Genomic DNA, 13,904 nt, shown 5'->3' on the forward strand with positions numbered 1-13,904 from the left:
CACCGGCTGGGGGGAAACCGGCTAGGGCCCCGGTTCAAGACCCGCAGGGGGGTGCGGGGGAACGTGGGAGCGAGGAGGCCCTGAAACAGCCCTCCCAGAGAGTCTGCTGCTGTGTGCATGACCCACGGGCGGGTCTGAAACGGAGGCCTCGAGCTGAAACCATGGTTGCGCATAAGAGCAACTGATAGAGCGACGCGTGCGCACTCTTCACAGCTATGCGGATTCCCGAATGAAGTGTACGGTAAGCTGGGGGCTCGACAGAGTGACGAATTTCACCAAAGGATTGTTGCGTCCATGTACACAGACAATGGACAGTGCTAACGTTAGATATATATTTATATATTCGCTAAGGGTGAAAACTAAATGCTTTAGAACGACCGCTGCACCTCTAATAGCGCTGAAACCTGGACACTGCATGTGGAACACATAATTAAGGTACTTCAACATTAAGGTGTATTCACTACTTATATTTTCAAACACATTGAGCATAGACTAACTTTGCAATGCTCGTTTCTTTCTTTTTCTTTTTTGTATAACTTGTACACCGACCTTCTGGTTTTGGGTACGTACAACAATGGTATATGCTTGATTTAAATATTGCATATGTGTTTTGATGATTTCTTTACGATTGATGGTTGAATTTGATTGTAAGCAAAGAGCACAGCCCTGATGGAGACCTGTTCTCCGAAATGCATTGGCAACAATTAAAGCAGAGTATTATCATCACATCAACCTAGCTTCCTGTTTGCTATTTTCCAATAGCAAACTTAAAGGAAGGATACAGTAATTCTAAATTCAAGATACAAATGCGTCTAAGTACATTCAAAGAAACAGACACAGTACTTGAATTTGAACCTATTAGTATTATTTGAAGTATCTACCAAAGTGTTCCCCTAACGATTAGAAACCTCTATTGAGGCATGGACATGAGAGCGACCGTTTAGCAGGGTGTGTTTCACTCTGCTTTTCGCAGATTGGTTGTTTGAACTTGTGCCAGTCTTTTGGGGGGAAGGTCCTGCCTGTGCTTTTGGTATCCTGGGTTGGACACCCTTGTGGGGAGGCAGAGTAAATCCTCTCCTTTCCATTGGTGCGTTGGTGCTGGGTACCTGATGGGTTATCTGGTGTTAGTTGTTGCTTGTGCTTTTGGCAGTGTGGTGTTGAGAGGTGTGCTGATCTTACATTGCATTGTGGCTGTTTGAGGTATGACGAGAGATGATTGTTGTAAAGACCGGAGGGGGGTGGGGTGTCTGTACTTTTGCTCTCTATATGGTAGAGGAGAGGCACAGAGGACCCCTGCCAAGATTCTCTATTATTGGTACGTGGTCGAGCAATCGAGGCCTAGCTTCTCAGGAGGTGATGCGGGCTGGTTCTTAAGTACAGTGTAGTCCCCAAGCACCAACAAAGGAATGTCCACACACTGTATCGGTTACAACACAGTCTTTATATAATTAATGTTCAAAGGTATATACAATATCACGATAACTCACTTTGTACATATTTACCATTGCTGATTTTCGGAGTACAGTTTCTAAAGTGGTACCACTAACGTTATTAGATCTCATTAAAGTGCATACGGTCAGAATGACACACAGATCAGAATAAAAAGGAAACCAACAGTAGAGAGAGAGGAAGGAAAGCAGGATGGTTGAACCATTGGCAGAATACTGGTCCCGCTACCTAGACAGTTCTGTGTGGAGATTTCTCTTCCCCCCCCCCCCCCCCAAACCTGGGCAACCTGTAGAAGAAAGATACAAGCCCAGTCCATATATGGTTCACACAAGACTTTCCAATAGTTCTGCAACCCCAAAGTACCTTGGCGTTGTAGCATTCCGCGTCGGGGAATCAACGGCCCTTCTCGAGTGTCCTCCCTTTCAGGCAGGAGTCAGGGGTCGTCGAACGTCCGACGGAGAACAGGTCGAGCTACGACGGTGAAGTGGCTGCGTCGTTCCTAGTGGTGCTCGTTGACCGAAGTGTAAACGTCCTGCCAGGAAGAGGCGTGCGGGGCACCTCGGTGTCGATAGTGAAGAGCTGTGGCCCAGCAAGGGTGTCGAATCTTCGGCATCTCTGTGGTCTTTGGGTGGCGGGAAACCCACCGGTGGATGCTCGTCAACGGTCAGGCCTTCACCAGCAGGATACAGCAGCGACGATGCGGACGAGAGCATCCTTGGATCAATGAAGTTCTTAGACAACAGGAGCACGGCGCCTCCAGTCAGCGACAGCGGTCTTCGACAGTGGAGGACAACAATCGGGCGCTTCACCTTGGTGTTCCGCAGCAATCCCTGTATTGGGTCAGCAGCCTGTAGAAGGTCTGTCTACCAGGGAGCTTAGGCAAAGATCCGCTGTGCACGATGGTCCCATGTAGCTCGCGAAGAGGGCGCCTTGCCAGGTCCTCTCTGGGTCAGTTCTTGAAGCACAGCAGCTTTCAGATTGTGAAGGAGAGCAACAGCAATTCTTCTCTTCCAGCAGGGTTTCAAGATCAAGCTTGTTACTCGTCGTAGTGGACTTCAGCTTCTGAACACGATTCCTAGCAGTGAGAGGTCCCCAGATATACTGTTGATCTCCCATTCATTCCGCTGGGTCACACTCAAGCATCCAATCACGACTACGGTCATTCATGCAGGCAGCCAGCCAATCAGGCACACAGGGCATTCAGGACATTCACTTCTCTCCAGACACTCACAACAAGTTATGTGTATTAGGACAAGTACCGAGCCATTCAACACTCCCAAGCTGCATTCATACCTGTTTCGGGCAGGGCTGTCTGTCATTGTGTCAACCACCAGATACTAGACAGCCACAACATAGAATGCATATTCGTCACACACTCCATTCACCCAAGTCCCACACACAGGCGTACCCACAACATACGTTCGTTGAGAAAGCTCCAGCCAGTCTGGTCGGCACTTCCCCCCACACTACCATATATGGAACTTCCACCCAACAGCCAGTCAGGGGGAGGGGGAAGGGGCAGAGGCAGGGCTTCCCGGGACTTCGGGAAGATCAAGGTAACAGGTGATGGGAGGCAAGAGGCCATGGGGGTCATTTTGTCTCCATCTGGAATCTACTGATTCCAAATGACGGGGCCTGGGCATCCCAAAATGGAGGACGCTCGGGGCACCAGGCATTTCAGCACGGAGCTGCCACCAGCCCGTACCCTGCTCCGTGGGTCACACACAGGTGCCCAAAAACATACACTAGGGGCACAGGGTTGCACCCCTACCCATGGGTGCCATAAGGGATTCCCATGGGTCTGTTCACCAAACCAAAAGAGAGCTGCACCGCCAGGAGTCCCACATGAACTCCTGCGCGGAAAACACGACAGAACACACGATAAAAAGCAGTAAAGGACAAGGATACGGAGGCCCTGTCCCTCCGATGCGTTTCCAGCATCACAATTGTACCTAGAGTCATGATGAACTTTGTGGTGTTGGGGCTGAATCTCTGGTTTGAGTGTCCCACTGTTGGGCCCACATGTATGGACTTTGAGTTGTTTTTGCTAGGTTTTCCTTTTTATTTAGCGGACAGTAAGTGAATGAGGTTCAGTGGGAGCGTTGCTCCTTGTTCATAGGCGGAATGGGAGTCTTTCTCCTCTTCTGAGTTGGAATGGAGTGTTGGTTGGAGACTTACGACTTCTGGTCGTTTTTCCAGGTGGCCCTCCCTGTGTGCTCTGTTCTGTACTTTTTTCTTTTCTGTGTTAAGGAGGGAGATGTGTTGGGTCTTGGTTCTCCCCTTGTGCTTTGTGCATACAAGCCAATAGAATGCCTCTGGAATGTTTGTGCGAGTGCCTCCGAGTGTTCCCTGGTTGTCAGTTGGTGAGCGTAGGGCCTGTGAGAGTGTGACGGTGGATGTCTCCTGTATTTTCTTTGTAACTTACCTAAGAAATCTGCTTTTGTAACCTTGTCAACTTGACTTCAGTAAAGAAGTTTCACTTCCCTAGCATGGTGTCTCGGAGCCTTCTTCAGTAGGACACTTCTTTTCATAGAGCCACCGGTCATACCTCTAGTAATCCCTCTCCCTCAGGTCTGTCGGTGAAAACTATTGCTAACGGAACACTTGCTAAGTTGCATCGCTAGAGTTCCATGCTCACACCTGCTTGCCTTCGCCATACTGGAAGACGCAAGATATAACCCTTTGCAATAAATCATCTTTGCGAGTGTCCTGTAACAAATCTTCCCTTAGATACAACCTCTCGCCTCAATGTCCACATAGTCAATCATGGCAAGTGCCTTGACTCTAGCTAGACTGTTGCAGCCCTGAGGGGATGGCATGGGTGGGGACAGTGCTTATTGAGGCTCGGCGAGCTGCAGGACCAGCCCATTGCAGCAGAGTTGAGAGGGGCACGCTCAACAGAAGAGAAACTAAAAGATAGCTGGGGGCTTCCAGTGGGGTGGGGCTTGGCGTCTGGGGTGACTGAAAAGAGAAGCTATCGGCATACTCACTGGTGAGGGGGAGTCTGTGAGAGGTCGCTGGGAGAAATGTGATTCCGGACATCCAGGCTACTTCCTCAACTCCAGAGGAGATTGTTGCCAGTTTGTAGTACCTGGTGGAGATGTGGAACAGCCTAGTTTATTCAGAGCAGAGAGCTCTGAATACACCGCTTTTTCTCAGGGTAGTCGCCAATTCTCACTCCCAGTACCCTTGCCCGCTGCCACACTCGGGAATGCTCAGAGCATGGCAGATTAGTACAACTCTCATGGTATTGCATCTGCTCTCTTTAAGTCAAGTTCTTGTAAGTATTAATGAATCTGTTATCTGTGAAAGGCTACCGTTTATTGAGAAATATCTTGCATTTTCGCCACTGAGAGCTGTGCTTCTTCTGAAGGTTTGCTCACATCGACACCCGTACCGAATAGTTCCAACATTTATGGAACTAGTTATAGATCAATGTTCTGATGCAGGGTTCTGCTGTGTGTAGAAGACGTTGTGTTTACCCCTCCCCCTGCTAGGCCCAGGTCCCAGAGATCCATACCAAATGGTGTGTCTTGGCGTGATTTTATGGATGAGTTTGCGTTTGTAAATCTCTTGTTTGAAATTGCATTCGTCATTCTGTACTGCATAGCCTACTTGTACATCATAGCCTACTTGTACATCTCCCCTTCCATGCACATTGCCTCCAGCTTAAATGTTGGCTATCTATTGATTGGGCGTCATAAACGGGCTGTGCCTATATATGACAATGAGCCACTGAATATTTGTGTTAATGTTAAGTAAACAAGTCGTTACTGACTCACTGATGTTTTTTGTTTGTTTGTTTTACTAGACAAGAGAACCATGGGAGAGGTGCTGGAGGATTTTCATCCAATTCGTTGAAGAATTCCCCCACCTGCAAGCCTGGGTCACCCTTGCTGGGTCGATTTATAGGAATCCTTCTGAAAGCCTTATTTAAATGGAAGAAGCCCTTTTCATCTGTTTGAAAGCTAACTGTAGTCTTGCATTAAACATACTGTACGGGCTACAGAGCCTTCCTGTGTTGTGTACTTTCATTGATGAGCATGGCTCCGAAGTGGAAGCTACCTTTTATTTCCCACAGACCCTTCTATGCGTACACATGTGCCTCGGTGTTTCTCAGCCTGGCCTCGCCCATAAGGTGGGCAGACGTGGGCATACACGTCTGCCCTCTGGTCTACGATCCTCCTGGCCGCCGTACTGGGCTATTGCTCACTCCTGCCTCTTGTCTACATGCGCCTTAATCCGATTCAGATGCAGTATGCGCTACACCTAGATCATTCATTACTAAATAATACCAGGCCTTTCTGAGGTGGTGGAAGCGCAGCAACGCTGGAACACGCTGTTGGGGGCTAAAGGGAATGTGGATTTGCGCGGATTACTTGCCCATTTACTGTAGCTGAGAATCTAAAACGAGCATTGACAATGCTCAACAATTTGGGCGTTGTGTAGGCATGGAAAAGGCACTCTCAAAGCACTGGGCTAGTGGTTTTAACTGTTAGCAGGTGCAAAATGCGCGAGTGCCTAGGCGTCTAATAGCACTGCCTGGCAAATACCTATACACAAGCCAAAACTGTTGGCTTTGCCAATGCGGGTTTTTAACAGGGCTGGTTCATACATTTTTATTACACCAGTAGCGTGTTTACAGCTCCATTAAGTCTCGAAGACTGCTTTGAAAAGACCCTGGCAGGCACTAGTCCAACGTTTGATGGTAGGGCTTGAGAAAGCAAGCTCGGAGAGTTCCCATTAGTAGGTGTTTTGGGGTGGAAGTGGGTAGAAACTGGGTGGGAATGGCCATAGGGATTGGCATGGCCACAGACAGTCAATGGGTGGGCAAATAGCTAAAAACGCCATCAAGCTGTGTGTCCCTAGTATGCCATTTCTCTCGATCTGTACTCTAATGCAATGGTTTTGGTATATAGGTGGGGCTGCCATATTGGTACATTATATGAATTGGTATAAACCAAAACTATTGCATTAGTACAGATGGGGGGAATGGCATATGAGGATTGCCCAAACAAAAAAAAAAATACACATGCTTGGATTACATTTTGTAATTGTATAAACTAAAGAATAAGTTTATAAGGTAAAGAGCGAGAAATTATACTGCAGAGAATTCACTGAGGAACACAATGGAGAGCAGATTAATTTTAAAAGGGTGTTTCAGAGACAAACCAGCAGAGTTCTATTATTCTGGAGCACATAGAGCAAAACATAGCATAAAAGGCAAGATTAGGCAGGATAAGTGGACTTGGATCAAGCGAGGAGAACGGGATGGCACACACACTCCACAATGCCTTCTGGGGCCTGGGAACGCTCTACCTCCAACTTTCTCTTCCAAAACATCTTCCTTCTCGAGCTCTTCGCTCATCCACCTCCAACTCTGAGGTAAAGGGAGCAACTCAACACCTTCCTTTTCGCTTCCTATCTTCCTCTCCCCTGCTGATGCAATGTACTGGTCACCCTCTGAACTCGGGCCCAGGCTCCTGCATGTCCAGTTGCCCTCGCACTGCCTCCGGGCTCCCCAGCACTTAAGGGTTTGTATCTGCAACCCTACAGTCCCTTTTCAATGCACTTATGAGCCATCTGCACTTATTGATTTACCTGCACTTCTCCCCTTCCCTCTTACCTGCACTTGGACGATCTGAATGATACCAAGGCCTAGCAAGATCGTTATTTTGTCAAAGTTTGTTCCTCCTCCTTGTCTTGTCACGCCTAGCAACACTTGTGTACAGGCGCATTATAAATGCTGCATTATATCATGTAGGTGGTCAAATGATACAAGGCAGTATCTGAAATACATTTTAACAAAGTATCTGAAATACATTTTAACAAAATAGCAAAGAAAAACATTTTAAAGTAAATTAAAGTGGGAGCCAGCAAATTGACAAGGAATGGGGTGAAAAAGGTTCAGAAAGCATATTGCCAGTTAATGGCTTAAAAGCAGAAACTAAAAGATCTGGTTCGGTTGGTTTAGATGAATGGACAAGGAGCAATTAAGTTTGTACGAAAAATGAAAATAACTAAATTGTTTTTTCCATGTGCGTATTTTAATGCCCATGGAACTCGGCTACCTACATCCTCGCATCTACATTAACTACATAGTCCAGCTTCCCTTAAATGCATTTTCCATTTGAGGGTACTTTTTCCCCTGAATTTCATTTTATTTTCCATACAAATCACATCAATTCAATAGATAACCTTGAAAATAAACCCTCACATTGTAACACTCGCCTCGATGAAGCATCTGGCACTCCAACACAAACAAGCAAAAGTAAAGCCCTTCTTACATTACTGGCCTTTGGTCTCTACAGATTGGTCTAGTACTTTCTTTTTTTTCTATTAAAAACAAAATGGTACATCACATCCAGTCTGGTTGATGGAAGGGATTTTTATTTTCAAGTTGGAGTTCAACGCCAAATAGAGCATTTTCTTTCACATAGTGGCTGGATTTTCTACAGGGTAAAAATGTCGACATATTTTTGTTGCATATTATTATGGTGTGAAGTTCTAGATGCACAAGAAACAATCATTGATGTTTATGAACACGGACATGAACACACATGATGCAAGAAAGACACATATATGATGCAAGAAGCTACATTTGATTTGTAAAATCCTAAACATACAGCATGTTGCGATCTGCACAAAACGCGACTACTAATCCATATAATTTCCAATATATGGCAAGGATGTCTGCGTTGATCAGATGATAATGTGGCATCACTGCAGTGGGTCTGATTGTTACTGTGAATACGTATGTAGTGTTAGTTTGCGCCACTAACTCTTGAGCTCCTGTCCAAATCTACGGGTGTGGAATCCTATGCTGTCGCAACAATACGGCGGGGGGAGGGGGGGGAGATGTGGCAGCAGCAGTGTCCGTGGGGACCAGTGCGCTGGAAGGGATGGATTTCCTTTCATTTTCCTTGTATTGGAGTTTATACAGTTCTTTCACCATACTGGAAAGTGGCCTAGCTCAACAGAAAAAAATTTGATTGAGGGGGAGCGTAGTGGAGAAGGTGTGCCTGAAGGGAGGTGCGAATGGCAGGGAGAAGAGCAGACTGTTAAGGAGTAAGCATTACAGTATTGGGAAGAATTCTGTCTAAAGGAAGGACAACTTAAAGAACCACAAGGGGGCGAGAAGAAGAGCAAAGGGAGCGGAGCGGCAAGCAGATGAAGGCTGATGGAGCAAGAGTAGAAGATGAGGATCCATAAGCAAAGCAGAGATGTGTGCAGACGGGAGCAAGGGGATTGTGAGGTAGTGGATAGCAGAGCAGAAATGAGGTGAAGCATATGTGAAGACTGACTGGAAGGTAGGAGCAGCGATCTTACAACAGAAAATGTGAGAGGACCAGAGCTTTGCTAGTATAAAAAGTACAGAGCGGCAAACCTTTGTAAAATACTATAGATTGGAAGGGACATGTAACAGTAGAGATTGTGGGGGGTAATGTCTTGTGGGATGATTTTGCCTTCTGAACTACACTAGAGGCAGCGGGCTACAGCAGGACTAGATGAGCTACTGATGTTGGACACCTGAAGGGATCTGCTAATACCATTGCCTGCCTCACCCTGCTGTGTACTAAGTCAAGGTAAACCATAAACAACTGATTTGTGCTTAAAACGATCTTTGATCATTGTGCTTTGAGAACAGCAAATCACATATGTGATGGTGCAATTCTGATGTGGTAACCTTCTCACTATATGTTAGACTAGTTCATAGCACTTCCACACTGACTGTATTCCTTCTCTGTACCCCAAGATCTGGTATTGCAATCGCCACTGGTTTAGATCTTGGATCTTCCTTCATTTTAGTCTAAGTCTGTGCACAACCATGTACATGGCAACAAAAAAAAACCATTACAACTTTATCACTCGTTCACAATGTTCACATTCAAACTGTTATTCATGCATGATTTAAATCCACATTTGGTTGGCTAATCTCTGTTAATTTACATAAACTAGGGGCGACAATGACATTTTATGGGTCACAAATGTGCGTTCACCTGTATGGTACAGAAAGCCCGTGGCTGGCTCACCCCGCAAGCACTTTACACAGAGAGAAGTATGTAGATAATATAAACGGGTCTTCTAATAGTCCTTGAGTGAACATGCTTTTTGAAATTCAGCGTATGCAGTTGTTAATTTACCTATAATGGAACACAGAATACAGGATAACAAACTTGTTCCTTGGGTTTAAAAGAATCCATACATCTTGAGTTTAAATTTAGAAGTAATCCAGGCTTTGTGAGAACCAGTTTTTGCATCGTCCACGTTTCCACTTCCATATGTTGCATCTTGGTTGATCTGGCAAAGGTCTCTGTTGTATAGTTACTGCCTCGTTTAGTTGTTTCTTGATCATGAGTGTAGAGTTCATGCTGGCCACATAATCGGTCCTCAGTGACTCAACCCCAAAATGTCCTTGTACCTGCTAGTCAGAGCATGGGTTTGGTTGGTCAAGCGGTTAAGTACATAGCACAGGCCTTTGATGTGAGACTGGTACATCGCTTCCAGGTCGGGACACTCCTCTATCTCTGTCTTGATGTCTTTGATCTCTTCCTTGGCTGCCCAGTCGTCCAGAGGTATCGCCCCAGTTTCCACAGTCATTCTGATGGACTTCAGCATCATGTAGCTTTCATAAAGGTCCTGGGCACCATCATCTGCAGAACAGATGCCCTGCTGCCACTCTACGGGGACATCCCGGAGCAGACTGGGGAACATCACTACTTGCTCCATGTTTTGAGTGGCCACAGTGTATTTGGCCATTGCAGTGGCAAGGCGGTTTTTGGGATGCTGCATGCCTGAAGCTTGCCCAGTGGCTCCCGCACGTAACAGGATGGGGTGGGTTGTTTCTAGTGTGTGCAGACATCTGCTGGCATATCTGGGTTTATATGGTCTGATCGTTCAGCACGCCATAAAGGCGAGGCGTTCTCATTTTGCTGGAGTTGACAAATTGCGACACTGGCAAAAGTCACACCATGCAATCTTTTTGGCCGGTGATAGCAGATTTTAACTGGAGTCTGTCGATTACATAATGGCAATCTACAGACAAACATACAGAGCGCAATGTTTGAACTGTGCACGAAGCAGACTTCATTTATTATGTAATAAACAAACAAGACCGTTTCTCCACATCAGACAACGCTCTCCAAGTGTGCAATCTGGCAAGTGGTGTCGGACCTAAACCTCTATCAAGAGGTGAATTCATATGCAGTTCAGCTTAATGTACATGCACAACTTAAAATGTTCCTTCTAGTTAAGCTTATCAAGGATTTTCACTAGGTTCTATTTTGCATGGGTGGAGAGATGTACACTAAGCAATAAGCTGGAGTGTGTGTGTAAGGGTCAGTTGTGTGTAGCTACAGTTCGAATTATTTGTCATGAAAGGTAGCTACAGTCTTATGGCAGAAGTTTTGTGCAATGTGTCATTCATTCGAGTTGCATGTGAAAGATGATGTGAGTGTGGCCGTGCCTTTCACTAATGAAAGCTTAGAATTGATACATTCAGCAAATTCTAATACATCTGGGTTGATAAATTAAGGTGGACATATTCTGCATGCTTCCCGCTATCATTAAGTGACTACATTCAAGACCCCACTTAACAGTAAAGGCAGTATTCTGCCAACACCTGCATTCCCTGTAGGGAACACATTCTGCAATCGCCTAGAAACCATAGATGCAGCACCCTGGTCAACTGCCGAACCCTGCCAAGTGTGCTATACAATGGCTTTCACAACAGCTCCTCTGGCGCAAAAGCTACTAAAATCAGTGCAATACAAAGGCTACCCTAAAAAAATCCTCTGAGAGCAACATAAAGGTCGCCCTCCTGAATTATTCCAAGTGCATCACAATTGCTAGCCGCACAAGTCTTCTAAGAGTAACATGTTGGCTGCCCTATTGGATATTCACAGAGCAAAACCTTGGCTACACTTATAAATCACCTAACAGCAGGAGCAATGCACACCTTTCTAATGATTTTTGCTGAACACGTTGGCCACCGTTGCAAATACCGCTAGTGCAATACATGGTCTATCCCAAAATCCATCTAAGTGCAATACATAGCCCATCCCACAATTCATCTAAGTGCAATACACTGCCTACCCGCAAAATCCATCCAAGCGCAATACATTGCCTACCCGCAAAATCCATTCATACCACCTTTGCCTACAATATATGCTAGTATACAAATACTTTCATGCTGGCTGCACCAATGTATGCCAGTATGCCCATATAAGAACATACTTGAGTTTAGTTTGCCTTTAAGGCATGTATAGATACTATAAGAAGACATGCCTGTCCTGTCCAGACTTGTTGCACCAATGTAGGCTAGTATGGCTACGTGAGACCCCTCAACATGTTGGCTTTAGCCTTGATCCCAACAAAAACCAATGCCATGCTACTGTAAGGAAATATATCCAGATTGGCTGCACAGTGCACGCCCCATCCCCAATCGAAAAGCTCACATGTTCGTTACCCATTAGTTCCCCCAGCACCTCCACTCAAAAGAGTGAATAGGATCTGTTTACTCAAAGTCATCATCATCACAGAACCCTGTCACACCCAGACTCCATTATCTCATTTAACTTGAGCATTCATACACACACTATACGTTCACACACCAATTAGAACATTCGCACATAAATAGTCTCCCTCACACAAATACATTTTCACTTACCTTCAGGCAGTGGCAATGATATCTTTTCCACAGGACTGGACATCTGAAGAACGGGCTCAGCAGGTCGTCTAACGGGGGAGTGGGGGGGGGGAGGGTGATGGGGTCAGTTGCCTTCGCCCCTCCTCCATGTTTTAAATCAGGCCAGTGCTGAGTTGGCACTCTGACCCTGCCCCATGCCAGAGTCAATGAGGGGGTGTGATGAAGAGGCATTTGTTATCCTGTGCAGGCAGGTTTTTCCAGTGTCCATGAAGGTGACGAACGGGGAGCACAGCGAATGGAGGAGGCACCCCGATAACCGGGGCAGGGGCCTTCCTCCTTTACGCTCTCTCGCCCCTCCCCCCACAGGGGCAGGGGAGAGGGCGGCAAAGAAGCCAAAGGAAAGGGCGCCAAAAGCCCAGGAAAGCCCGCAAAGGGCAACAAAGGAAGGAGGCGGGGCTTGGGGTATAAATACGGCGGGCGCCCCGGCCCAGGAGCACTTGCAGCTCTTCCAGCAGCCGGGCACCCGTCAAAAGTGGAGGACTTCGTTTTTCATCGTTGTAGTCCTGCAGTGCGGCGTACTTGTCGGAGTACACGGGTCGAGGACTCCTGGAGACGGCGGGCGGACAAGCGGTAACGGCGAAGAGCCGTACACGGATTGAGGCACCGGCAAGCAAGAAGAAGGAACAGCCGGAAGGAAGAGGACACGCAGTCAGCTGATCACGGAGGCGGCGCGGGCCCGGAAGGAAGAAGGAAGCACGGCCTTTGCAGCCTGTTGAACGCGGTGAGGAGGCATCGGGATGTCTGCAGCAGGCAGGTCAGCTGAGCAGGACACCGGAAGCGCGGCGAGAAGGTACCGGGGTGTCTGCTGGGCTCGGTGAAGCCGTGCAGCGGAGCTGAGAACGGAGCGCGCCGCCTCTCCCCGCCCATCCCGGAAACAAAAGGCAAAGTTGTTACGGGGACAGGAACGGGGGTGGGAGGCGGCAGGAGCTGAGAGGGGGAGAAGCCCCGGTCGGCTGAACAGCAGAGCTCCACGGGTTATTTAAGTGGAACTGCAGCTTGACTCGGGCTAACTGTGTCGGGCACGCAGAGGTAAAGAACAGATCTGGAACAAAAAAGAAAAGGGAGCAAGTTGCAGGAACAAGGACATTGGCTATAGCCAGAGGTCCACTGGACTATATTGAACATGGAAATACAAGGTAAAAGCCAGGAAGAGCAGCAGAAGGACGATTTGGAGGCCTTTCTGATGATGGCAAAGAGGGCTGGGGACAGATATGGCACCAGTTGGATGCAGTAGATGGCAGCCCAGGTGGGAGCCGAGGTCGCAGGGCGTAGCCAGCGGTCGGATTCCCCGCTGTTGTTTCCGCCAACCCCCCGTGGAAGAAACATGGGTAGAAGTACACTCCCAGGAGGGAGAAGTACAGGACATTGAGGAGCGGGAGGAAGAGGTCGAGCCGGTCTGCAAGAGGAAGAGTGATGAGCAAGGGACAGCCAGCAGCAGGCGGCAGTGGCACAGAAACGGAAAGCCAACCCTAAGGGAAAGGGGAGGGTGCAGGAGGTTGAAGCCACACCGGCACCTGTTCCTGCAGAGGCTCCAAGGCCAACGGGAGGTCCTCGCGGCGCACCTCTAGCCACACCGGCGGTAGCAGCTGAGGGTCCAACCACCTTGGAGATGGTGAAAGGTATGTTCAGGGAATGTATGGAAGCATGGGGGACTGGTGTAAATGGACAGATACCTGTTAATAATGATCATGCTTTGAACCTAGTAGGTAAGGGGGCGCATGGGGGAAGTGTGATCTCGGGACAGGGG

The 13,904-nt window shown here is 47.5% G+C and overlaps 2 protein-coding genes across 2 annotated transcripts in view; one reads left to right on the plus strand and one right to left on the minus strand.

The window, feature by feature from the left end:
- The window catches only part of NDUFC2 (NADH:ubiquinone oxidoreductase subunit C2), a 127,076-nt gene extending 121,616 nt beyond the window's left edge, over positions 1-5,460 (plus strand). Inside the window, exon 3 of the mRNA XM_069639937.1 lies at positions 5,261-5,460. Within this exon, the coding sequence (XP_069496038.1) occupies positions 5,261-5,310 (50 nt within the window). The 3' untranslated portion in view covers positions 5,311-5,460. The remainder of the gene's footprint in view (positions 1-5,260) is intronic.
- A 4,266-nt stretch (positions 5,461-9,726) lies between these two features.
- THRSP (thyroid hormone responsive) lies at positions 9,727-10,272 on the minus strand. Its single transcript, XM_069639938.1, has one exon. It carries the CDS (start codon positions 10,240-10,242, stop codon positions 9,841-9,843), a length of 402 nt encoding a protein of 133 aa, XP_069496039.1. The 5' UTR covers positions 10,243-10,272; the 3' UTR covers positions 9,727-9,840.
- Positions 10,273-13,904: the final 3,632 nt, after the last annotated feature.

The sequence above is a fragment of the Ambystoma mexicanum genome, chromosome 7q, assembly GCF_040938575.1.
Source record: "Ambystoma mexicanum isolate Mex_15411 chromosome 7q, UKY_AmexF1_1, whole genome shotgun sequence".
NCBI lineage: Eukaryota > Metazoa > Chordata > Amphibia > Caudata > Ambystomatidae > Ambystoma > Ambystoma mexicanum.

Coding starts and splice junctions, on each gene's coding strand:
- THRSP (XM_069639938.1), bottom strand. CDS start 10,242: ATGCAGCATCCCAAAAACCGCCTTGCCACTGCAATGGCCAAATACACT.